At 46.9% G+C, this 26,242-nt stretch overlaps 1 protein-coding gene across 3 annotated transcripts in view; it reads right to left on the reverse strand.

The window, feature by feature from the left end:
• Nucleotides 1–26,242, reverse strand: part of DOCK5 (dedicator of cytokinesis 5) — a 195,996-nt gene that overhangs the window by 117,304 nt on the left and 52,450 nt on the right. For 2 of the 3 annotated variants that reach the window (XM_037163470.2, XM_037163469.2), the window contains exons 2-3: nucleotides 23,522–23,605; nucleotides 3,618–3,658 (exon numbers count right to left, since the gene is read on the reverse strand). In XM_037163470.2, the coding sequence (XP_037019365.2) occupies nucleotides 3,618–3,658; nucleotides 23,522–23,605 (125 nt within the window). The remainder of the gene's footprint in view (nucleotides 1–3,617; nucleotides 3,659–23,521; nucleotides 23,606–26,242) is intronic. The other variant, XM_053668169.1, reaches the window with a different exon arrangement.

Below are 26,242 nucleotides of genomic sequence, written 5' to 3' on the forward strand. Positions count from 1 at the left end.
GTCCCCTCTCTGCTCTGAGAAGGGGCAGGAGCGGGGTGCACAAGCGAGAAATCACCAACCCCAAGACCTAGGACACACAGCTAAGCAAGGTAACATGACTTCTTTCATTAGAGGGACAGAATTCAATGATTTGGGGAAAAATGACCAGTTAAAAACAAAAATACAATGTGTCCGTAATTCCTTTCAGGCCTGATTTCTGGGGTTCTGAAGCTTCCTCTCTGTCAGTCCTCAGAATGCCTAAGGAACTGTGAGTGTTTCTTCTGAGACGCTAATGTGAATATTGTACTGACTACCATCTTTCTGGAGAACAGGGCTAGACTGTCCAAAGCTCAGCCTGAGGACATGATGCTAATTGAAATAAGCCGGACACAGAAGAAGAGACAAATACTGTATGATCCTACTTCTGTGAGACACCTAGAGTAGTCAAATTTATACAGAAGGAATGGAGAATGGGGGCTGCCAGGGGCTGAAGGGAGGGACGAATGGGGAGTCCGTGATTAATGGGGACAGAGTTTGAGTTTTGGAAGATGGAAAAGTTCTGGAGATGGGTAGTGGAGATGGTTGTATAACAATGTGAATGTGATGAATACCCCGAACCATACATCTTAAAATGATTAAAATAGAAATTTTATGGTAGGTATATCTTATAATAAACAAATGTCCAGCACTAAAAAAAAAAAAAAAAGGAGATGGTTGGACAAAGATGGACCACTCGAAGTAGCGTTACAAAGAGCCACACTTGAAGGTTAAATAAGGTGTAACAAGGACTATACTTGCAGCAGATTTTCCCCATCAAGAAGGTGAAGAACCTGTTAAAACTGTCATACATTCATAGTCTGGGAACTGGGCTACTCTTCACAACTGGGAGAAACCCAAGATAGAAGCATTTGACTGATACATTGTGACATGTAAGCAGGTAAGTTATATTGAGTATCCAGCCATGATAATTTCCATAGTAAGAGAGTATTTATTCTGTTGTATCACCACTGTGTTCTTTATAGATATCACCCTTCTACGCTGGCACAGATCCAGTTACCGATATCTTATTGCCCTGGGAAATCAGAGGCTTGTAGAACTTCTCCGATGCCACGAGGACACACGGAGGGCCAGATTAAACCTGCCGTCGTATATTTCTGATTTACAGCCTATCTCTGAATTTTGCTTTTCCTTTCTCAGCGTAACCAATTTACTCACTTGATTAAAAAAATTAATGAACTAATGCTTTTCTAGATACTGCACTTATCTACAACCCTTCGAGGATCAATATCGGTTTCTGCAAAGCTCTTGGCTTCCTCAATTTGTAAAACCACCAGCTCATTTTATTGCCACTCTAAATGGCCATGTCTGCTTATAAATGACACCAAAAATTTCCATCCAAATAATAAGCCTTTCAAATAGCTCTTCCCCTAAAGACTGGCAAATGAAGAAAACAACATTGGCAGAGCAACTCAAATAGGCCCGATCTCTTAATTAATGAAGGGGTGTCAAAAGCCGAGCAGGATTCATGACAACTGACTTTCAATTCCCTGTATGTTTCCCAGCTCTCCCACAAAAAAAGATATTTCAACTTAAAAACAAAGGCGTCGATACATGGCCCTCCTTTGCACTATCATTTCACTGAATTACCAAGTTTAACCATCAAGAACTAAGAGAAGCTCTTACTGAAATAATTCTTCTAAAGGGTGAGATTTAAGGTTGAAATGCGGATTTTAAGAAAATGCAAAAAAAAATTAAAACCATACTCAGCACGTGTCCTCTAGTCCTAGCGTGGCGCCCCATCTACCCATTTTTCAAACCACACCACAAAGGCAGTAGCTGGGTGCTCCACTGTGTTAGAAGACCGTGGGGCACCCCAGGAACCAAGGCCATCTGTGCCGGCAAAGGGTCCTTCCAGGTCAGACTCTGAGAAGGAAAGCTGTGTCAGCACGATTCAGTCACCAGTTAGACATCAAGAGTGTTTTTAAAAAATGTTTGTTTTTAAAATTAACCTTTTAAATGGTAGGGAATTAACATGAGTATTCTGTGCATTAATAAATTTAGAAATTCAAAGTAATTCACTCTAATATTATGCTTTGAAATAACTATACTTCTGTAAGTATGAAGAAAATAAACACTGATGGGGTTAGACCCAAACTGAGAGGCAGAGGTGCTGCGAACACGGGGCCCTCTGGGTCCTCTGGTCTAACCGGAGTCCTGACAGAAAGGTCTCCGCCGCAGCCTTTCCTAGGCTCAGGCCGTCCTAGGTCCCCACCTGAAGGCCGGAGCAATGAAAGTCGGCAAGGCATGAAGTGAAAACAACGAAGCTGGAAATGAAGACATGTGGTACAAGCAATATCTGTGGGTGGAAACATTCAGCAGCAGGAGTTGGGGAGGAATCACAGGAGCAAAACAGTAGGAGTTGATGTTCGTATCACCAGCAAACACTCCTCTATTCTAGTAGGTGATTAAATCACCAAGTTAACAGTGTGCGTGTGTGAGCAGGCAAGTGCAAATACTGAGTGTGACTGAAGCTTCTAACAAGGCGGGAAGCTTGCCCGGGGCAGGCTGGTGTTTCACGGCCGCTCTTGTGGAAAGGTGTTTTTCTGGGCCCCGGGCCCTTTGGGGAGCTGCGGGCAAGGGTTGCTTCTATCTCCACACAAGAGCTCTGCATTTTTTCTTTTTTTAAATTCAACTCTTGACAAATTCTGAAATGCTGCCCTCCGCTCTTTGCTAATTCTCTATTTTGCATGTGAACTAACTGTGAAATAATGCAGCCCCATCAAGGGGCTCTTTCAATAGAGAGTGCTGACAGGCTGTGCCGGGCTGGCTCCCAGGGTGGAAGGGAAAGGGCTGACCTGGCCCAAACAAACGGGGAGGGAGGGTTAACATCCCTAATTCGCTTGATGGTCAGTGGTCATGGCACTGGGAAGAAGAACTCACTGGGGTCATTATTTTATAATGACTCTGCCCACGATGAGATACATTTTTATGGCCACCCAGTACTTATCATACATACAACTTAAAATGCAGTAGATAACCTATATAAAAATTTGAAACCACAGTTTCCTGAAATAATACTTACCATGGCACTCCGTTTTCTTTTCTATTTTTAGGTGTTGTTTTTTTTTTAATAGTGGTTGGTTATAACCCACTGCACTGACTTCACGGTGTGTGATGGGGCTGTCACGTGCACAGCTGGAAGACTGCCGCTCCGGTGGGTCCACAGTACAACGAAGGAAAGAATCCGGGGAAACGGGGACCCTTTAGTGCTGGGAGTTTAGCGCTGGAACTAAAGGAGCGAAGAAGCATGCCTTCCCTCTTCCAAAGACAGAGCCAAGGATAAAAGGCCACGGTATCACCGCACTGCTCAGCTAGAGGGACAGGGCTCAAGAAGCCTGCAGAGGCCCGGCCTGGTCTGAGAACTCCCCTCAGGGCCTCTGTCCCCAGTCAGATGGTTGCCGGGCCTGCATTGTGTTGCTGGAGCAGCGAGCTCACACTTTGCTTTCACCTCTAAAGAACAGCCGGCAGAGAGAAAGCAAACTAGGTCTAGAGACAGCAGAGAGCAGACGCAGGATCAGACAGCACAGCACAAAACTAGCAGACAGACTTCAAATCAAAAACTGAATGATAAGCCGTACCTTTTTAGATTTATTTTGGAGGGTATACCCTCGGAACCAACCTGTCAAGGAATAAGAGAACACAAGATGTTTTATGTTACCTGGGATAATATAAAGATATAAGCAATATACAACCTCATATTGTTAGAACGCCAAGATGGAATTCAAGAGACAATCGGCAGACAATATATTAGAATGTGCACATTTTGGTTTATTACACAATAAAAATCTAGATCGATTGTTTTTATTCTCTTTGTCGCTAAAGGATTTAAAATTCATGTACAGCCATGCTTCATCTCTGCCCCTTTGGAGAAAGGACAGACCAAAACACAGGACAGAAGGCAGCCGAGCCTCTTAACACCTTGATTAACCCCTTAAGGTCACTCAGTGCTTTTGCCTGGATGAATCTGGACTTTCATGCATATGGTACCCGCTCTACAAGTAACCTGACACCATTAAAACAGACATTTAAAATCACTTAGATCATCTGTCTCTCTTCCTCTCTCTCTTACTCCATCTCCTCCCTCCCTCCCCTTCCTCTTCTCTCTCTCTCCGAAGTTCCAAGCATAAAAACTACTATTCTGGAATGACTTTCACATGGAGTAGCAAACCTTATATATACAAATATTTGCACCTAAAAAACTGAAACAAATAAGAAAATAACATTTCAAATAATTCTTGGCAATTCTGTAAGCACCCCCCCCACACACACATACACAGCAAAAAGATTTTATGTGTTTGCTTGATGAGGCTTTAAGAAAAAGCTTTAGGAGTTAAAAAGGCTGGCCTTTACAACGAGTTGTTTTGTAGGTAAATACAAACATGATAATTTGAGTGTTTAAAAATACTTTTAAGTAACTATGCTCTTTAATTACATGATTCTTAAATTTGGTTATCCTAAGATTTTTTTAAAATCCCATTATTTGATAATTTAAAAAATATAACTAGTTTGTAGAGTCTGAATGTCTCATTTGCACATGGTAAAAAATGCAAACATCACAAAAGGAATATGGTGAAAGATAACTTTTTTCTCATCCCACACACATGCAAGAGCTTTAACTTCCTTTTCAAAATTCGAATAAATACAATGTACATATGGATGTTTTCCGACCCTCTACCTTGTAGAGTATACGATTTAATCTGTCCATAAACACATGTTTTATATTAAACATTTACCGAACACCTACTATGCATAACTCACTGTAATAATTCCCCTCACTTCCCATGTCCATCAGGCACCTTATTGTGAGAGGCACATGCGTAAAGCAGCCACAAACATACACTAAATAGATAACAGCCATAATTAAAATGTTAGGCAATTGCTCATAGGGTTCTAGATCTTTCTTATCATTTGTTCTACATAAAATCGCCCAGAAAACAGACACACAATCTACATTGGACATGTTAGAAGTAGAAAGTTGAATTTACCTTCTTTGTACATAGATTTAAACATTTCAAAAATTCTAAGGTATCAGTACTCAAAAATCTAACAAGTTTTGCTATTGTTTTTTTACAGGGAGAAATGGGGCATCGTCCTGTGGAATCGTTAGAGGTTCTCATCAAGGCTCACGGTGGAGAGAGAGACACTGAGCAGGAAATACTGCTCCTAATTTAGAATGCCGAGGGGTGCCAGAGGCCCAGGCAAACACCAAGCTGAACACTTCTCCCAAGTCTCAAGTCTCCGCCACCGGCTCACACTTCACGACCCATGAAAATGCTGTTGCCTGAAGGAATGACTTAGTCTTCCTCCTGGGATGGAGCGAGGCGAGCTGAGAAACAATACTGCAGTGTCTTCCAACCGGTTCTCACCTCCCAGTGCCCTGTAAAACCAAGCTCTTATCACACAGGCTTTGCTTCACTTTCAGAGAGGAACTCACCGCTACTTTTGTAAACAGTGTTTTTGCACAGCCGTTCATCCCAGAATTACGCCTGTCATTTTTGAAAACCTATTTTACCTCCTCAGTCTCCTCTGGACTCATGGTATGTGTAAGCCCCCTATCTAAAGGCACAAAATTCCCATGCTGAATTTGTAAACGTGAACATTTTGCTTGGCATTAGGCAGTCACAGAACACTGTCTATGCCTGGAGTTTCATTCATATACCATCAAGGCTCCATAAATTCAACTGCTGGTTAACGGCAAGGGAAAGGATAACAATTCACGAGCGGTTACACGCTGCTGAGTGCAGCTGGCTCTGACTCCTGAGACCCCAATGCTGAAGCGACGCACAGAGTCCTGTCCTCAGCTGCCCTGCTTGGCTCCTGTGGACTCGTGCCCACAGATTCGTGTACGGAGTCAACCCATTTCATACAGGTCTTCCTCCTTTGCTGCAGCCTTCTTCTCTTTTCCTCCTCCTTCTTTTTTTTTTGGGGGGGGGGCATTACTGTCTTTTCCAACAATGTGCACAAAATAGAGCTGACGTTTTGTCAAGAGAATGTTTGTTCATGTCCCCATCACTAATCCGGGTTGTGAGGTAATAAGCAAGAACACAATTTTTCAATTAACCCCAATATTCAGAACAAAATAATCATAGTTAAAGACGTTAATGCAATTGGGCCTCTGAATGCATCATGATGCAAAGAGATAGCAAAGGCTGACCAAATGAGTGAGTATAGGAACTGACAGGAATTCCAGACGGTCCCTTGAGTTAGTAGGCAACCGAAATGAAGGGGGCAGTGGGGGGCTGGCTGAGTCCAGATGGCTGCTCTTACCAACACGCAGGTGAAATGACAATCTCCAAAAGTTTAGGGCAGGCCTGGTGAACATCAACAGTGACTCTATGGTACAGGCTGCACTTCCGTCAGGAAACCAGTCACTTCTGTTTTCCTGGGACTATACTAATTCAGAAAAAAATCTGTCCCCTCTGACTTGCAGTATCAGAGAGCTCCTAATTCCATTGTCCAAGTTGTTTAGTTCTCCTGGTTTCTCCAACCATCTGATGATCTCCATCAGTCTGGTCCACTTTACCTCCCCTGTCCACAGTCTCCCTCTCCCCGCCCCCCAGCTCCCATGTGACATGACAGGCCCCTCACTTGGCTCTCCTCCCCTCTACACACAAATAGCTATCAAGCACCGATTTAGGCACCAAAATGCAGTGGCGAGCCAGTGTTATCACGAAGACTACACTCTAATGCTAAAGAAAGGGTACAGAAGTAAGGTGACCTCAGGTGACAGTGCTAGGAAGTGCTCAAAAAAGAGCAACACAGCAGAGGATGAATGGTGAGGCAGGATGCAACTTCAGGTAAGGTGGTCAAGGAACGGTCCCTCTGAGAAGTCAAACGGAACCAGTCAGGAAAGGGAAGAAGAGAGTATGGGGGTGGGCAGAGGGAGGTGGGATTCCCAAGCCTAACTGACCATTAGATTCATCAGGGAACTTCAAAAATACTGATGCTGGGCCACCTCCCCAAAACAGATTTAACTGGACGTGGGTGGGGCCCGGCTTAGGGCTTCTTAATTCCCCTCCTGATGCCAATGTGCAGCCAGGATCGATTGCTATATATATATATATACACACACGTAGCACATGCTGGGTTGGAACACGGATTTTATTGTAAGCACCATGGAAGCCAGTAGAGGGTTCGAAAGGACATCATGCCTTATGCTTTGAAAAGATTGTACCAGCTGCTCTGTAAGAATAACTTGTGGGAGGTGAGACAGAGTAGAAAGAGAACATCAGTGAGGAGACGAACAGGTGCAGGAAAAATGAACAGAGATAAAAAGAAACGGGACAGATTTTGAATCCACTACAGTTGCTCACAATTTAGCTGGGAAGAGCCGTGAGTAGGGGGAAGAAGGGCAAATATTCAAGGGTATTTAAATCTTGAGCTTAGGTAGATGGGTGGACAGAAGCACTCTTTGGTATAGGAAGGTTGAGAAAGGGAAAATGTTAGGGAAAGGGAGAGAGAATCAGCACAGCCTGGAGCCACGAGCCACTAGGTGGCACACGGCCACCCAGGCGTTTTCACAGGTGGTGAGAGGACGATGCATGGGCTGCATGCGCAGGACTCATCGAAGCCCAAGCAGAGCGAGGTGGGCACTCATCCCTATGGGGTGAGGGGCCCATACTGGGCATCAGAGCCTCCGCGGGAAGACGAGGTCGGTTCCACACAGGGGACCTGGAGTGGGGACAGTGGGCTGTCCGAGTGAGAACTGCTGTGTGGAGGATGAACACGTGGGGGAAAGTACGCTGAGGAAGGTGAGCCTGGTTACGCACCGGGGAATAGACTGAATAGGAAAACACGTTAGGAATCTCGAAAGCCAGGTTTCTTACTATTGCAGAAGGAAAGTACAAGCACAAATTGGGGAAAACACCAGAATGCGCCCTGTGATCCTGGACTGTAAGTGAAGGTATTCGTGGATACTAACCACTTTAAAATACCTAGACAGGTCAAAATTCAGAGAAGTATTATTCTGTATTTATGCACACACATATACTACCCCTCACTCTGCTGAAATCTCTACCAGTTCTTCCTTTCCTGACCGTGATACAAAAGATAAATGCCTCAGAAAAGAAGCTGTGTCCTGGCCTAGAGAATAACCTGTCCAAAGGAAGCAGGACAGAGGGTTCCATGGGGAACGCATCCAAGAGACACTGTCTCATTGGTCTGAGGGTCAGAAGGACATAAACACGTCGGTCAGATATGAAATAGAGGTTGATCCACAGACAAGCAAGGCAAACAAATCCACGGTGATCTACATGAGAACAGTAGTGGTGTTTAGGGGGTCAGAACTGTGTGGAAAAAAGCAACAGGAGCTTTCTGGAGCTAGAGAAATGTTCTATATCTTGAATGGAGTATGAGATACACAGGGCACATTCATTTGTTAAAACTCATGCAATTGTGTACTTAAAATGAGTGCATTTCATTGTATATAAATTTTATTGCAGTTTTTAAAAACTATACAAAATTGCCCTGGCTGGTGTGGCTCAGTGGATTGAGTGCCAGCCTGTGAACCAAAGGGTCACAGGTTTGATTCCCAGTCAGGGCACATGCCTGGGTTGCAGGCCAGGTTAGCGGTAAGGGGCACACGAGAGGCAACCACATACTGATGTTTCTCTCCCTCTCTTTCTCCCTCCCTTCCCCTCTCTCTAAAAATAAATAAATCTGAGGAGCTATCAGACTTCTGGCCAAGATGGAGGCGTAGGTAGACACACTGCGCCTCCTCATACAACCAAAATAAGGACAACAGCAATTCAGAAACAAAATAACAACCAGAACTGAGAAAATTGAACTGTATGGAAGTCGGACAGCCAAGGAGCTGAAATAAACACATTCATCCAGACCAGTAGACAGGGCGGAGTGGGGAGGCAGAGAGGAGAGGGGTCTCAGCACAGGAAGTGGTGACACCTGGCGCACTAGGCACCTCGGGTGTGCAAGACGGCAGCGGGCACACCCTGGGCACCCAGGCAGCAGTTGGAAGACCCTGGGCGCGAGGTGGCAACTGGGAAGACCCAGCAGGGGGGCAAGTGTGAAGCGAGGCACTGTGTGCAAGGTGGTTGGCTGACCGGGCAGTGGTCCCACATGTGCACACGTACAACTGAGGGGCGAGACAGACCGTGCAACCCAGTGCCGGGAGATAAAGCCTCAAAACACCGATTCAAAACATCTGTGCGAGTTAATGAACAGGGAGAGACTCCCAGCCTCACAGGAGAGTTTGTTGGAGAGACGACCCACAGGATCCTAGAACACACACAAGCCCACCCACCTGGGAAGCAGCACCAGAAGGCCCCAATTTGCTTGTGGGAAGCAGTAGCGGGGACTGAGGTCCGACAGAAAGCAGAATAAGCACCGCTGTTCCCTCTGGGACGCCTCCCCCGCATACAGCATCACAATCCAGTGACTGGGTTGCCCTGCCCTGGTGAACACCTAGGCTCCACCCTTCAGTACTTAACAGGTGCGACAAGACAAAAAAAAAAAATGGCCGAAACAGAAGAACAGATCAAAGCTCCAGAAATAATATGACTAAGCGACAAAAAATAGCCAACCTATCAAATGCACAGTTCAAAGCACTGGTGATCAGGATGCTCAAAGAACTGCTTGAATTTGGTTGCAAATTAGATGAAAAAATGAAGGCTATACTAAGTGAAATGAAGGGAAATGCACATGGAACCAAGAAATGGAAAGGAAACTGGGACTCAAATCAATGAAGTGGATCAGAAGGAAGAAAGAAACAACCAAACAGAAAAGAATAAAGAAACAAGAATTCTAAAAATGAGGAGAGGCTTAGGAACCTCCGGGACATCATTAAGCATTCCAACATCTGAATTATAGGGGTACCAGAAGGGGAAGAGGAAGAGCAAGTGGAAAACTTATCTCAACAAATAGTAAAGGAGAACTTCCCCAATCTGGCAAAGGAAATAGACTTCCAGGAAATCCAGGAAGCTCAGAGAGTCCCAAAGAAGTTGGACCCAAGAAGAAACACACCAAGGCACATCATAATTACATTAGCCAAAATTAAAATGAAGGAGAGAATCCTAGAAGCAGCAAGAGATAAGGAGACAGTCACCTACAAAGGAGTTCCCATCAGACTGTCAGCGGATTTCTTAAGAGACTATACAGGCAAGAAGGGGCTGGAAAGAGGTATTCCAAGTCATGAAATCCAAAGGCCTACAACCAAGATTGCTCTATCCAGCAAAGCTTTCATTTAGAATGGAAGGACAAATAAAGTGTTTCTCAGATAAGGCCAAATTCAAGGAGTTCATCATCACCAAGCCCTTATTATATGAAATGTTAAAGGGACTTATCTAAGAAAAAGAAGATAAAAAAGATGAACAGTGAAAGAACAGCAAACTCACAGTTATTAACAACCGCACCTAAAACAAAAGCAATCTAAGAGGTCAGCTAGATCAGGAGCGGAACCATAGAAATGAAGATCACATGGAGGGTTAGCAACAGGGGAGTGGGAGAAGGAGAGAGTGGAAAAAGGTACAGAAAATAAGTAGCATAGAAGGTAGGTAGAAAATAGGGGAAGGGCAAGAATAGTACGGGAAATGTAAATGCTAAAGAACTTTAAGACACATGGACATGAACTAAAGGGGGGGATGTGGGTGGGAGCAGGTGTGCAGGGTGGAGGGGAGTACAGGGATGAAATGAGACAACTGTAATAGCATAATCAATAAAATATAAATAAATAAATCTTCAAAAAATACAAAAATACACACTGTCAATTGAACACACAAAGTAATCGCCTCAATGGAACACAGAAGTCAGTGATAACAGATTGCTTAAGAATTCCTGAATATTCTTGTTTGAAACTGCCTCACGCCAGGTGGAGTCTGGTGTGCAAAGCACAGAGCCATTTCTTCCTTACTATGCTTCCCATAAGATGCTATTCATCTTAATCACTGTGTGCTCCCAAGTTGAGTCTGAGGAGTGTTGCTCTTTTTCAAAAGTTCAGACACAACCTGGAGACCCACTCACTCATTCAACAGAAGAGATGCCAGGAGAACGAGACATACAAGGATCTCCATCCTTCTATGTCCTATTTTACAATGAAAGGAAATCAGAGACCCACGTTAGCACATGAGCAAAGGCATAGAGCAGTTTCACACAGGGCTCAACACTGTGAAGACAGGAAAGGGCAATGTGGGACAGGGTGACAAGTGGGATGGGGGACTTCAGAAAGCCCGCTAGAAAACTGTCCCTGCGCAGGAACCTGGACCTGAGGATTTACACCACGAACGTGGTCATTCATTCGTCACCCATAAAAACACTCACTGAACACCAGTGTGCCAGACACTGTGGTCCAGGCAAGGGGGAAATGGATCCGTAAACAACTGAATACAAAAGGGCTTTTAATGGTGATGCTTGGAAATAGCCTCACACAAAGAGGGAATTATGAACACACTAAAGACTGATAAGGCAATTACTGAGGGGGCCTCTGACGATGTTCTGAACCACAAAAGCATCATTTAGATGTGGAAGTCATGGAGTATTTGGTAAAAATCCCTCCTTACTTTGCAGTTCCAATGTAAATTGGTTTCCTCTTCTCCCCAATCGATAGTTTTTTATTGTAGTGAAAATACATGACAAATGTCAACTGTTCTAACTATGCAGTTCAGTGGCATGATGCGCATTCACATTACTGCACAACCACAAGTTATTTTGGGGCTCCCAGGCATCAAAGACAAGGACTGGGTAGGAAGCACTGTTTACAGGCACCCAAAACGGAGGGCGGAAGGTGTGGGGAAGGGGCCGGGAGGAGCAGGTGCTAAATAAATCCTGCAGTTTAGATAGTTGGCTGGGGAAAGCAGTTAATTAGGCCAAGGTCAAAGGTTTCATCCCCTGGGGCCAGGTAAGTCTGCCAGGTTTCCATGGCTGCAGCCTGCAGTCCAGTCCCCAGTGACTGTCCCTCCAACCTCCGAGCACAGCCTGTGGTCCCTCTGGGGAAAGCGGGGAACAGGACTGGCCACAGGACAAAGGCAGGACTCAGCCGCTGGCTTAGTGCAGAGGGCGGGCACTCTGCCTTCCAGGGCGGGCTCTGCCTTCCAGAGCCTCTGCCTTCAGGAGGCCCAACTCCCAAAGGCACTGGGCAGCTCACAGGGCTTTGAAAAGAAACTCAGGGCAAAGAGAGTAAAAGACGGTTCTCTTATTTTGTGCCTTTTTGCGGGACAAGCCAGTCCTCCTGGTTAGTGCTCTCAGCTGAGTCCCATGCCTTTGAGGTAGGCAGATGTTGGAAGTCTAAGCTCCAAAGGAACTCAGAGTTTGTTGAAACTTAACACCCTTACTTTAAAAAGAAGAAATATAGGCAAGGAACTGACTATGCAAGCTGGGGGTGCACATGCTGGTCTCCTGTAGCCCCTCTTCTCCTCCCCATGTTGCAGGGGGCGGGGACAGGGGTGGGACACATGTGATGCCCCTTGGGGGAGGAAAGTGTGGAAAACAGAAAACACACAGGCACCAGCACACCAAGAAAGTGGGAAAGAAAGATGTGGTTTCCATCTTCGATTTGATTTCTTCGACAAACAACAAAGAGCCGTGTCTTTGCGGTACCTGGCGCATAGCAAGCACTCAATAAATAAGCTTTTAATGAACGCATTAATGAGGAAGAGGTCACCCTGAGCTGGTGGCCATGGACAGAACAGGCGGAGGACAGGCGGATGCAAGAAACATGCCACAGAATCCCCACCCAGAAGGCACAATGTGACCGCAAGGGCAGGGCACCCCTCTCTCTCCCTGGGACCCCAGGCCCAGTGGGCCGAGCGGCACCGGGTCTGCATACCCACCTACAAGGCCAAACGTCCAGAACAGAGGCGACGCTGCTCCTTAGGAGGACGCACCTGAATCTAAGGGCCCGGGTCTCCACAGACCTGCTCTATAGGTCTCCTTTTCTCCGGCCATTAAAGAAGTGAAGGCTTTCATCTTTTAAACTGCCTTCCACAAAAACATTCCAGTTTTTCCCCATCTCGTTATCTCATAACATCGAACTCCACAGCCACAATGCCAAGGTCGCTCCTGGTGGCCTGCATTGATGGGGATGTTGGAGACCCCAGCCGAGCAGAGGACCCTGTCCAGGCGGGGAGGGGAGGGGGAGATCCAAGTGCCATGCACAGCATGGGAAGATGACACATCCAAATGTCCACCAAAACCAGGGCGTCTGTGACTTCACAGACACGTGGAAGCTCACAGACAAGGAAACGCATTTCCTCTTTCAATCAACATCATCACTCTCACCTGATTCCCTTTATATTTTCAGCTTGTGGCTTTTTTTTTTTCTTCCTTTTTTAAAGCAAAGTAATCCTGGTTTTAAAAAAGCTAATTCTGGGAGCCCAAGTCCTTCTGATCAAGCCCCCCCCCAAAAAAAAGTCATTCTTGCTACTGACTCTAATTTCTGTCTTCTGCAGTACCTTTTTCTACTTTACTCCACGAGTTCTGAAATGAAGAAAGCTGGAATGATGAAATACAGCACGTAGTCTTAATGGTTCTGCTGTAGCTCACTCTTCGGCAGGCTTTGTCATTGTCGGCACCAACTTGCACGGATGAGGAAGGCGTGCAGGTTCGTGAGTGAGGAACCAATGAGTCAAGTACACCAGATTTAAGGAGGCCACTTTCCTAGGGAACTATGCTAGACCCTATGAGACCTCGAGGAGTTTGAACGTGTAAGGCCCAAGCCCTGATCTCGAAGAACTTGTCATCTAATTGCCAGTGGAAAGGAGAGACTCGGATCGAGTGGTGATGCCTGCAATTTCAGCACAGGCTGCTCTTTTCATAACCCCCTATGCTTCCTGAGCGGGAGCTGGAAGTTAGTGGAGCAAGGTAAAAGCTGCCTTTATTTCTAAAGGGCCAATGGAGGTCCCTGTAAGGAAACTCGTCACATGGAAATACACTAGACAGAGGTGTACCTTAGCCCAGAGGACCAGGCAGGTGAAGTGACAGCCAGAACTTTCCCCAACGCGCCTTTGGCCTGGGTCACTTACAAACGTGCTCACGTCCCTCAGCGAAATGCACCTTCAACAGGAAAAGGTGAACCTCTATTTTAGGACTCTGAACAAGAACCACCAGGCCCCACTTTGAGGCTCCAGACAGGCAGGGGTGAGGACGCACTGACAGGGACGCGACAACGCTGTGGCAGGAGCAGAGGGGGAGCCCGTCGTGGTGTCACTGGCCGGAGGAGAAACAAGAGTGCAGAGACGAACCATGTGGGGCCTGCCTCTCGAGGGTCCAGGCTGAAGAGCTGGGCTTGGCTCATGTGCCCCCTTTCCTAACACAGGCAGGAGGTGGGATGGGGACACATGGTACAGCCATCCCACAGACACTCAGAGTGGGAAGGGACTGCTTCAGGTTGGGGAAGCCAGAGACCCGCCAGGGACCTCCCTGCTTACTTTGTCCTCCCCAACCTCCTGCTACGCCGAAAGGGACTGGACAGACTCTCGGTAACCACGGCCCACTGCTCAGTAGTTCCTGCTAGAGTGGGTGGGGTGGGGTGGGGAGGGGACAGGATCTCTGGATGGGAGCATGATTCTGCTATGCTCCCCTAGAGCAGACATGCCTGCCTGCTCAGACAAAGTCAGCTGCTGCACACAGGTGGGGAGGCAGGGGTGTGTGGAGGGCGGGTGAGGCACTTGCGGGTGAAGTGGGCCCTAGCATGCTGTGTTCCCAGAGGGCCGTGCGCTGAGGGCCCCGCTTGTGTGGAAGAGCTCACCCGCACAGAGACAAATCTGGGGTGGGGGCAGACTTCTCTGATGGCTGTTTAAAAGGCAAAAGGACCTCACCCCCTTTGGAAAACTGTGTGTCTAGAACTGAAATGTACTTCCTCCAAAGCCTCGCCATGGGGAAAGTATGCTCCACTTGGATTTCGCGGGAGCCCAGTGGGAGTCACACTCTCCATTTAATCACTACATGAACATCTTTGAGTTTCTTCACCTGGTTTTCACATTCGTAACAAGCACTAGTAACTCTGACCCCCCAGCACGGTGAGAGCTGAGTCTGAGTCCAGGAGACCCGCTGGCTCCCTGCCACACGCAGGAGTGGACACTGCCAGACGAAGCTGGAAACAAAGGTCCAGTGGCAACGACCAGGCACTGGGTCCTCCTCCAGGGCCGTCACCTGGATCTCTGCATCGACAGCAGGGGACTCTATTTAGAGTTCTCTTCTGCTGTGTCCTGAGGAATGTGCCTGTGCCCCCCGGAAGAAGGAGCAGCAACTCTCTAAATTATTCTGAAATGACTGATGATCAAGAAAGCTGAGGCCGCGTAAGCAGCCAGTATACCATGCTAGGGCAAGCTTCACTCCAACGCCACAGCACCTGATAAGATGTACTTTTATTTTCCAACAGAGTAAGTTCCATGACCCAAGAAAATGACACAAAGGGTGACTGTGGAAAAGAGAACCAAAAGGGGAAAAAAAGAAGAACAAACTTGGGTGACAGGAAATCCATGTGACAGTGGCTGGAATAACTGAGAATAACCCAGGCAGCAAGCAGGGATGGAAGGCAGCCAGGGAGATGCACACGTTACCACACAGATGGTTCTAAGGCCTGATCTGATACTCAGTGGGCGATGAATCGGACAGTGCGCCTAATCCAAAACAATCCCCCACCCCTACACATTCCCTCAATCCCAACAACATCGTCGGAGTCTTAAATCTGCACGGGTGAAAGCTAACACAAGGACTGAAGGCCAGGAACTTAAGGTTAATTGTTCCTGTCGTTGAGAAGGGGACGCCACAGCCAGGCACGGCTGTTTGAACCCTTCCGGTCCTACTGTCAAAGTTAGACGCACACACATTTAATGGTCCTGTTCACAGGGCAAGCATCGGGGGCAGTGCACAGAAAACAAGGGTTGGACTCATCCTCCTTCTCTGGCAGGACTCTCCTGTCCTGCCTTGTCCACACCTCTCTGTAGGCTGAGCCCACGTGGAGGGGTGGCAAGAAAAGGACTGAAGTTCTCCTGCACTCATGGGACAGACTCCCTGGTGGCCCAGCTTTTCTAGCGGCAATTTCCATTCCTCTGGTACTTTCTGTCCAAAGATCAGCCTCCATGGGTTGAAAAAAAATGGAGGCACTCTAGCAGAGTTAATATCTGTGATGCATAAGCATCCTTATACGCTTTTTAAAAGCTTAAGTGACATATTACCACGAGCAAAGAACGGGCATGCGCTTATTAGCCTTCTCTCTCCAGATGTAAGCCAGAGCTGAAGTATCTTATTCAGATTTGCACTCGGTCGATTTTGAAATTCCCTCTGGAACTTTCTCCTTACATTAATCCTTAACTCAGACTCACCCCATCCCACAGTGTTTGATGGGCTGCGTATTACAATAGGGATATGATAACAAATGATGTGGAGTACCCAGCACCCAGGGGTGAGCACAGCAGAGGGGGGTACAGATATTCACAGGGTGCAAGGGGTCTGCCTACCAACGTGCTCCCTTCCAACTCTTTGGTCCCACTAAGATCCCTTGGAGACTGAAACGTATGAACACTATAAGCTCAAGAGAACATCCCTCCAGAACATCTCAAACGCCTCCATAAACCACTGGGCTGAACTCGCCTCCAAGGGGTACAGGCAACTGAGGCCAAGTCCAAGGGACCACCAGTTCATGACAAAGTCACTGAATGAAGGCACTGCTCTGAAAAAGGTTCTCGGCTCTATCCTAGCAGATCCCATATATGCCTATAGGTGAATACTGTAAATTTTGAGGACAGAATTTTATACATTTACATTCAAATGTATCTCAAGCCCCAACTAGTGCAGCCCAGTAGATTGAGCGCGGGCCTGTGAACCAAAGGGTAGTCGGTTCAGTTCTCAGTTGGGGCACATGCCTGGGTTGTGGGCCAGAGCCCCAGGAGGAGGAGTTCGAGAGGCAACCACACATTGATGTTTTTCTCCCTTTCTTTCTCCATCCCTTCCCCTCTCTCTAAAAACAAATAAAATCTAAAAAAAAAAATGTATCTCAAAAGGAAAAACAGAATGCCTCCTCTTTTTGTAAAATTAAATGAAATGACTTCCCACAGACTCTACTTTTTAATGAGCTTTTCTTGTGAAAACACTCCCACGGTCATACACATCTTCTGAAAAAACATGTCTCAGGAACACATGTCCCCAGCAGTGGTCACTGACATGCTGCACTTAAGGTGAAGGTCGAACAGATGCGGGAAGAGACCAGCACACCCGACAAATGCCACCTGGCCTGACCTGCTCTCTGGGGCGGTGCCAAACGGTTTGCACGCAGTGCGTGCCCCCAAATCCCGGCTGCTGGGCTCACTGCCGTTTGTGTTTGTGGAAGGGGCTGTCTTTATAACTAGAACATGGGGAGACTGCAGATGCTGAATTACAACCAACTTTCAATGACCTTGACTCGTGGTGTAACGAAAGTGACAAACACACCAAATGCCTTCTTTCAGCCTGTAACGCAACATTTACAGGTGCCGTCAGAAACTGATTTTTAAAAACCAATCTTCAATATCATTGTCCCTCACTCACCTTACGACCAAAGGGCATGGTGACCAAGAGGAGAAGGAAATGAGTAGAAAATAGGAACAACAAAGGATGTGGAGGCTGTAAGGTTGACTAATTATTGCCCAGGGTGGTTGGATGTGCCAATCCAGCACCTTGAATAGACGTTCTCAAAGGGTTTGATAAGACCTTACTGCATCTCCGTACCTATAAGTTTGTGTCTGCTCTCTATCATGCAGCCCAGTGCAGGGGTCCATTATCACATCTCAGAAAGATGCTCATGAAGCCTCTGCTTGAAAAAAAATCTTTTTTGAAATGCACTCTCTTCTTTTTTATGTCTCTGTTATAAAGTTTTGTCACCCATGGAGACAAAATGCAATATAACTTGGACTGTCCGTCACAATACTGCCCTCTAAACTCATTCTACAAAGCCTGATGGACAAAGATTCGAGTCAAACATGTTCAGCTCAAGTCGTAGGCCATTTTTGCTCCTTTGCCTGTTATTATAAGGGAGTGGGTTTCCTGATTAAGGTGCATTTTAAAACTGACCTCACTCCACACAGGAAAAATAACTTGTGTATATTAGGGACATCCTATATACACGCAAACGCTTCTTTTATTTCTCCCAGCTGTTCAGATTGCCTGTTCCCTCTGGTTCCGATCCAATAATTTGTGCTATCCTTTGAAATAATACAAAACGTTATGTTGTGCCTGCCTGTGTAGAGCTTGGACTGCCTTTGAGACATTATCTCATTTTGTTATTTCCAGCAGGGGCCGGTTACGTTGACCGCCAGAGGCCACTGTTAACGTCAGCCCTCTCTCCTGCACGTGTGCACGGTTTACGGCGCTGAGACTGAGTTAACCAATGGGTGCGAATCAAATGGAGGAAACCAGTACCTGCTGCTGGAACAACCAGCCTTGGGCGTGAAATCGCTTGTGCCTAGAACTGGATTAACCCCAGGAGAGGAAAGCTTCACCAAGCTGGGATGCTGCGACCCGACTTTTCAAAGCACTTTCACTGAGTCGCTTTCAATTCAAAAACTGACTGTGACGCAGAGAGTTAACATGTCCTACATTGGGACAGTTTTCCTTCTCTTTCTCCATCACCCTCAGCTACTCCTGTGAGACCACCCTTTTCTCCCCACAGCACCTGCAAGTATCTGATTTTTTTTTGCACACCTACTTTGTTCATTTGTTGTTTGTTTTTTTTTTCTGTCCCATGAATGAAAACCCTAGGAGAGCAGAGGTCTGGCTGCTGTGTCACTCAGTGCCTAGATCATCTCTCGTGCTCAATAAACGCACTTGGCCCACCACAAGCACATAAGACTGGCTCAGCGATATTGCTGAATGATAAATGAGCACACTGAGGTCTCCAGGCAGTAGCCTTGTACAAGATGCTCAAGATGGAGAACAGCTGTCTGGCTGCCAATCTCCTCGTCTGGTGAAAGAAGCAAAGACTACAGGTAGACAGCGCCAATGACAAAGGGGAGGACCCTTGCTTCTGTTCCAGAGGAGTTTAGTTCCCTGGAAGAGTCTCTGAAGGCAAATAATTCTCCAGGGCCTGTAAAAGGGGAACAGTATATAGCTTCTCAATCAATTCCGCCCCCTTCTCTCATTTTTAGTAACAAATGAAGTTCAGGAGCAAAATCGCAGAAAGAAACGGGTGAAAAGGGATGAGTGATAGCTCTCTCATTTGGGCTGTGGTCTCCTGTTCTGGAGCTAAAGCTCAATCAATCACCCTGGCAGTTCCCCCAAAGGTCAAACATGGAGTTATCATATGACCCAGCAATTCCGCTCCTAGGCATATACCCAAGAGGAATGAAAACATATACCCACAGAAAAATGTGTACACAAGGGTCTACAGCAGCATAACTTATAACGGCTAAAAAGTGTAAACAACCCAAATGTCCATCAACTGATGGAGAGATAAACAAAATGACGCATGCATACACTGAATATTATTCGGCAATAAAAAGATACTTAGTACTAATGCATGGTATAATATGCATGAACTTCAAAAATATTATGCTAAATACCCGGGCTGGGGGTGCTCATTGGTTTGAGCACCAGCCTCTGAACCAAATAGCCCCAGTCCAATTCCTGGTCAGGGCACATGCCTGAGTTGCAGGCCGGATCCTGGTTTGGGGCATTTGAGAGGCAACCAATCTATGTTTCTATCACCCATCGATGTTTCACTCCTGCTCTTTCTCCCTTCCTTGCCCTCTAAGAATACATAAATAAAACCTAAAAAAAACATGATGCTAAGGAGAGGAAGTCAGTCCCAAGGGACCACAAATTATGTATGACTCCATTTACATGAAATGCCGTGAGTAGGCTGCTCTATGGGGAAAGAAATGAGGCCTGGGGTGGGGGTGCAGTGACCACTAATGGGCACAGGGTTTCTTTATGGGTGATGAACACGCTCTGAACGTAGACAGTGATCATGGCTGCCCCACTCTCTGAATGGTTTGCTTTATCAGTAACTATCTCAATTGAAAAAACAAAAAGCTCGTACAACAAGAAAAATCCTTCTGCAGTTTGCAGAAAACGGAAAGGCTGCAGCCGCTGTGTCTCCCTCTAGGAAGGAGAAGTGGAGCCCAGCCTGTGCAGGGATATCCAGGCTCGGTGGGCCGAGTCCCGCCCCTGACTCTCCTCACCAGCTCCCCTGGCTCCCGCTTGCCTCTGGCTCCTATTTTAGCTTCAGTCATTCAACAGACTCTGGCTGAGCACCTACTTGCAAGCAAGGAGCTAAGCTGGTGGGGACCTGCAGGTGAGGGCGGGGCAGGCTTTGCCTTCAAGGAGGTGCCACTTTCACATTTAAACATTCAACCACAGGGCAAGAAAGTGCAAAAGGAGAGTTCTGGGTGCTGTTCTGTTGTGGGTTGTGGGCAGAAAAGAATTTTTCATGTCTGGGTTCCAGAAGGGGAGACTCATATCCACATGGAAAAAGCACACACAAGTCTGGTATGCAAATACCTCAAAGGCAAGGTGGGGCAGAGTAAGTGGGGGAGGGGGGAGGGGAGCCGCAGGAGTCAGACCTGACAGGAAGCTGAAGACACAACCCCCCACCCCCCCCCCCCCAGGGGCTGTGAACCAGGCCAGCACTGCCCTCAGTTCCACCCTCAGTTCCATCCGGCAGCGGTCCTGTGGGTGCCTGCACTGTTTATTTTTGTACAGGGAAGAGGAGATGGGGGAGGAGAAAACACAAGTTATTACTCAGCATTTCCATCGTGTTTCATGTTTGCAAAGCACTCCTGTCCTCACTTAGTCCTAAACTGCCTGAAATAATAAAGGAATTTCAGAGCCCAGCCAAGAACTCAGAGTACTTAGCAGATATAAGAACCTACCACTGCATGGGGCAAGGTGGGCACTAGCAAAAAAAAGCTTACTCCAACAAAATAAATACTATTTTAAAAATTAATCCAAAATGATAATCTCTATAAAGCTGACATGCCTCTGCATGACTCATGAACACAGGAAGCTCACATTCTAAATCTGTCCGGTCACACCTTGACACATGTCCACTTTTACAGAACAGACGCTGGTGTCCTTTGAGACGACAGAGTCGTAAGGCTAGCACGGTGAATATTTTATGGCAGCAACTGACAAGAAAAAAATTACCCTGTGATCAGCAGACAGCGCCTGGATCATTGCATTACAGATGTAGCACTGAGCCCTGGCCAGGTGGCTCAGCTGGCTGGAGCGTCATCCCATAAACTGTTCGATCACTGGTCACAGCACATACCTACATTGCAGGTTCGGTCCCTTGTCTGGGCATGTAATGTCCGGGAGGCAACCGATCAACGTTTCTTTCTCACATTGAGGCTTCCCTTTCTCCCTCTCTCTCTCTCCTTTCCTCTTGCTCCAAAATGATGCAGCATTGATAATGTCACCAATTTTTAATGCTGCGCATCAATGGGCCAGTACTTAGAGCAGGCACACCACTGTGTGAGTTGCAATACACAAGGAGCACTGTGGCTTCTGAACTCTGGCTCTGGAACATATGCGAAATGGGTGTGTGTTGTGTGCCTTGTGTTCATATTTAGCGAGAGCACCTCGCTTGTCTGTAGGACTGCTGCTACCTTTAGACAGATGTTCATGGTCAATTAGGAAACTACTTGGTAAAGAAGAAATAGTATGCATACTTAAAATTACCATGAATATGAATCTTATGAGGACAAAGTGCTTCCTTTAGCTATTTCAAAAAGATGTTAAGGTCACAGAAAAATGAAAACAGAATTTAGAAAATGTATTCCAAAGACACCATCTGCTTTATTTCAAATTGTCTCTCCACTCTTTCCTCCCACTCAGCAGGACAATTAGAAAAACTAACTAACTCTCTCTCCCTCCCTCCCCGCCTTCCTCCCTCCCTCTGAAGAGCTAAGGTGGCAAAGTGAACAATTACCACGTCAAGACCTGAAAAGAACCAAAACTCAGAAACATAAGGCCAGGCCCTGGCTGGTGTGGCTCAGTGGGTTGGGCAGTATCCTGCAGAACAGAAGGTCACCAGTTCGATTCCAAGGCACATGCCTGGGCTGCAGGCCAGACCCCCAGTCAGAGCACATGCAAGAGGCAACTGATGGATGTTTCATTCCCTCTTTTCCCCTCTCTCTAAAGTAAAAGAAATAAACATAAATACTTTTAAAAAATTTAAAAAAAAAAAACAAGGCCAGAATTTAGGGCTGCATTTTTCTTGGCGTGTCTGTGGCGTGACCGAGTGGCATGGCTGGTGGCTTCGTGGGGCCCGGAGAACAAACAGCCCTGGGACTGCCGGTGAGCTGGTTGTGATTCGGGCAAAACTGACTCAGGAAGCAAGAACTGCTATGGACAATGGTGGTGAAAAAGGTTCAACCAACAGAGGAGAAAAGCTGGAGCTGTTTCATGTTTCATGGAATTGGTGTTTGGCTGCATCGGGGACGGTGAGGATAGAGAGAAGAGAGGATGGAGTGGGGAAAGACCACACAGGCCTCCCACCCCTCTCCCTGCCCCTGGGAGCTACGGACCCCCAGGAGTCATGGGAAAGGAAAAGGGCAACGCAGAGTCCTAGCCCCCTGCCTAGCTGAAGGCAGCAGCAGTGACAGCAGAGTCTGCTGTGACACCAAGCCGGTGACAGGTCCTTAGAGCCAAGTCCTGCTTCTTTGGGTCTCCTTCCTGTCCTGTCCCAGGGAGCTGCATGTGGATTCTGGATGACACGCACACGCACGGAGCCAGACCCTGCAAACCCAGAGCTCCTGCTCCAGCAAGGCTCACCCCATGAGAGCAATCTGCCCAACTGCCTGCCCTGATGTTCAGAGAATCAGTGGGTCTTAAACATGGCTCTTTGCTTTGATCCTCAACTTCAGTGGCCTCGATACATGTTTCCTGTTCTCTGGGGGGTTGGGTTAGACATGGGGATACAGGAGTCCTGCTAGGATCTGGAGAGCTTGAGTTGGAGCTAGAAGTCTAGGGTGGGTGGGTGCAGACGTCATCTGTGCTTTTGGACAAACTGGGAATCCTGAGCGCTGCCCTACAGCCCACTCACTGTTAACGAGAACCACCTCCCTCGCCTGACCTCACTGCGGCAAATAATTCCGGCAGGCTTTCTGGACCGGCTGCACTGCTCACCTAATTCTCTGCCAGAAGCTCAGCAACCCCAGGGGTCTCTCCCGCATTTCTCCCCCAGGCTGGCCACATTTAGTGCTGAGCAGAAAGAGCCAATTAATCAGCATTGCTTCCTGGAGCCCCCACCGGCCCAGCACCCCACTCGTCTGTCCTGAGGGAGCCTTGCGTCCGGTCCTCCTGCCAGCAGCACTTGAGCCCAACACAGTCACACACTTTGCTTCTGGTGACTGAGTGTGTTTGTACTCTTGCACTCAGCTGGCTGTTTAGAAATGGCCCTCCGTGTGAAATCACATCACCTAAGGACTTCCTGGATTTTCACACCCACCCCTCAGGAAGTGAAGCATGTTGATATTTGCTCTAAGTGCCTTCTTAATAAGTCACTGCCACCCATCGCCCCTGGCACCTCACCAGGTGGAAGGCCGTCCGGACTCACCCTCATACATCTCCAGGATGTGAACCGTGTCTCCGATCTGCAGGGAGAGCTCCACATCTTGAGAGGCATTGTAGTTATAGATCGCTGGGAAAGAGAAGCAAGAGGGAAATGGCATCAGTGGCAGTGAAAATACTAGTCACTCAGCAACATGTTCTGCGGTTAACGAGCTACTTAATCAACTAATTACCCTCTACTTCATGATTTCACGCGAGTCGCCCACTGAAAAGCAGAGAACGCCCCCGTTCCTGGTGTTCTACGGAGGTCGGCCACCTGCAAGTCCTGGCTGCTGGCCTGCTGTGTGTGCGTACCGTGCTAGCGGCCAGGGAGAGGGTAACGAGAACACACAGGCATGGTCCCTGAACCAAGGATTTTTATTGTCTTCTAGGGGAAAAAGATAGTAAACATATTATTACAGGAATAACTACTTAATTAAAATGACTATAAGAGTTATGAAAGAAAAAGCAGGCTACGATGAAGGTATACTGTGGGGCTTTGCTGGCAGTCCCCTTGCTCATCAGATGACAACCAGCCCATACCGCCACTGAGCTATGATCTTGCGGGCAGAAGGTACGCCATCTCCCGGCTTCCCTGACAGTGGCTAACGACAGAACTGACACAGTGCAGTGTGGGGATGGCCACCTTGTTCTGGGCACCCCGGGGAACAGGGGTGCCCCGGTACTTTCTGATCAAGGTGACTTAATCACCGTGGTCCTTAGGACCAGCCATGAGCAGGCCAGACTGTGAACACCGCAGACTAACTCTCAGAACCCGGAGAGAAAAGACAACCCGATTTTCCAATGAGTAAAGCTCAAAAGGGACATCTGACCAAGAATCACAGATGACGGCCGATGAACAACACATCAAGAGCTGCTCCACAGCACTAGTCATCAGGGACATGCGATCAAAACCACAACACGCTGCCACTTCACACTCACTGCTGCGGCTGAAATTTCTGAAGGCTGACGACTGGCAAGAATGTAGCGAAACTGAAACCCTCATGCACTGTGGGTAGAAAAGTAAAACGACAAGCTTCTTCAGAAAACAGTTTGCCAGGTTCTTAAAAAGTTAAAATATAAATGTACAATATAACCCAGCAATGCCACTCCTAGTCACCTACAAGAGAAAGGAAAACATGCTCACACAAAAACTCCACGTGAGTATTCACAGCCGCTGTGATGGGCAGAAAAACAGCCCCTCGGAGAGAGCCCACCACATTTCTGGACCTGTGCATGCTACCTGGGGTGACCGAACAACTGAGTGGGTTAAGGACCTTGACGGGAGGAGATTTTCCTAGATTATCAGCCTGGGCCCTGAGTACTACCACTCACCCGTAGCCCGGTAAGAGACAGGAGTTCCCAGAGAGAGGCACAGAGAGAAGGTGCTGGGAAGGCCGAGGCAGAGAGAGAAGCTACCTGACCTCAGCCAAGGCCCAGGACCACCAGCAGCTGGAGGAGCGATGCATGAACCTGGAGGAGCAATGCATGAACCTGCAGAAGCAGCACAGCCTGCCAGCTCCCTGATTTCAGACTTCTGGCCTCCAGAACTGAGACAACACATTTCTATTGTTTTAAAGCCACCCATACAGCCATCTAACCACCACGCTGGACACCTGAAACCAATACAAAATAACAGTCTTTAGGGTTTTCCGTGCACAGAATCATGTCATTTATAAAAAGTTGACACTTTCACTGCTTCTTTCCCAATTTGGATGCCTTTTATTTCTTTCTCTTGCCTGACCACTGTGGCTAGGACTTCCAGAACTGGGTTGAATGAGAGTGGTGAGTGGGCACCCCTGTCTTGTTCCTGGTTTCAGAGGGAAAGCTGTCAGTCGTCCCCCACTGGGTGTGGTGCTGGCTGAGGGTTTGCCAGACATGGCCTTCATTATGCTGACGTGCACACATCTCCTATACCCATTACATGGAGTGTTTTAATCATAAATGGATGTTGTATTTTATCAAATGCTTATTCTGCATCTACTGATAAGATCATGTGATATTATCCTTTGTTTTGTTAATGTGGTGTATCACACTGACCCTTTGCGTACGTTGAACCATCCTTGTGCCCCTGGAATGAACCCCACGTGACCGTGATGAATTATTTTGTCAACATGTTGTTGTATTCGATTTGCTAGATTTAATAACGCTACAAAGCATTATTAAAAAAAATGGAAAAAGACACAATGCAATGGAAAGATGCTCTGTGTTCATGGACTGGAAGAGTCACCATTTCACCCAAAGTAACATACAGATTTAATGCAGTCCCCATCCTAATGGCACTTTTCAAAAAGAAATAGAACAAAACGTCATCATATTTGTATGGAACCACAAAAAACCCTGAATGGCCAAGGCAACCCTGAGACAAAAGAACAAAGATGGAGATAGCACACAACCTGACTTCAAATTATACTACAGAGCTACAACATCAAAACAGCATTTATTACTGACAGAAAAACAGACACAGAGACCTATGGAACAGAACTGAGAGCCCAGAAATAAACCACAAGCATGTGGGCAAATAATTTTTAATAAACAAGCCCAAAACACACAATGGAGAAAAGAAAGCTTCTTCAATAAATGATGCTGGGAAAACTGGAAAGCCACATGCAAAAGAAGGAAACTATATTATACTTTGCCTCCAAGTATAAAAATTAACTCAAAATGGATCAAAGACCTAAATACAAGATCTGAAAATAAATTACAAAAAAGAAAACATAGGCACTAA

This window comes from Artibeus jamaicensis, unplaced genomic scaffold, assembly GCF_021234435.1.
Source record: "Artibeus jamaicensis isolate MK-2021 breed Jamaican fruit bat unplaced genomic scaffold, CSHL_Jam_final contig_477, whole genome shotgun sequence".
Taxonomy (NCBI): Eukaryota; Metazoa; Chordata; class Mammalia; order Chiroptera; family Phyllostomidae; genus Artibeus; species Artibeus jamaicensis.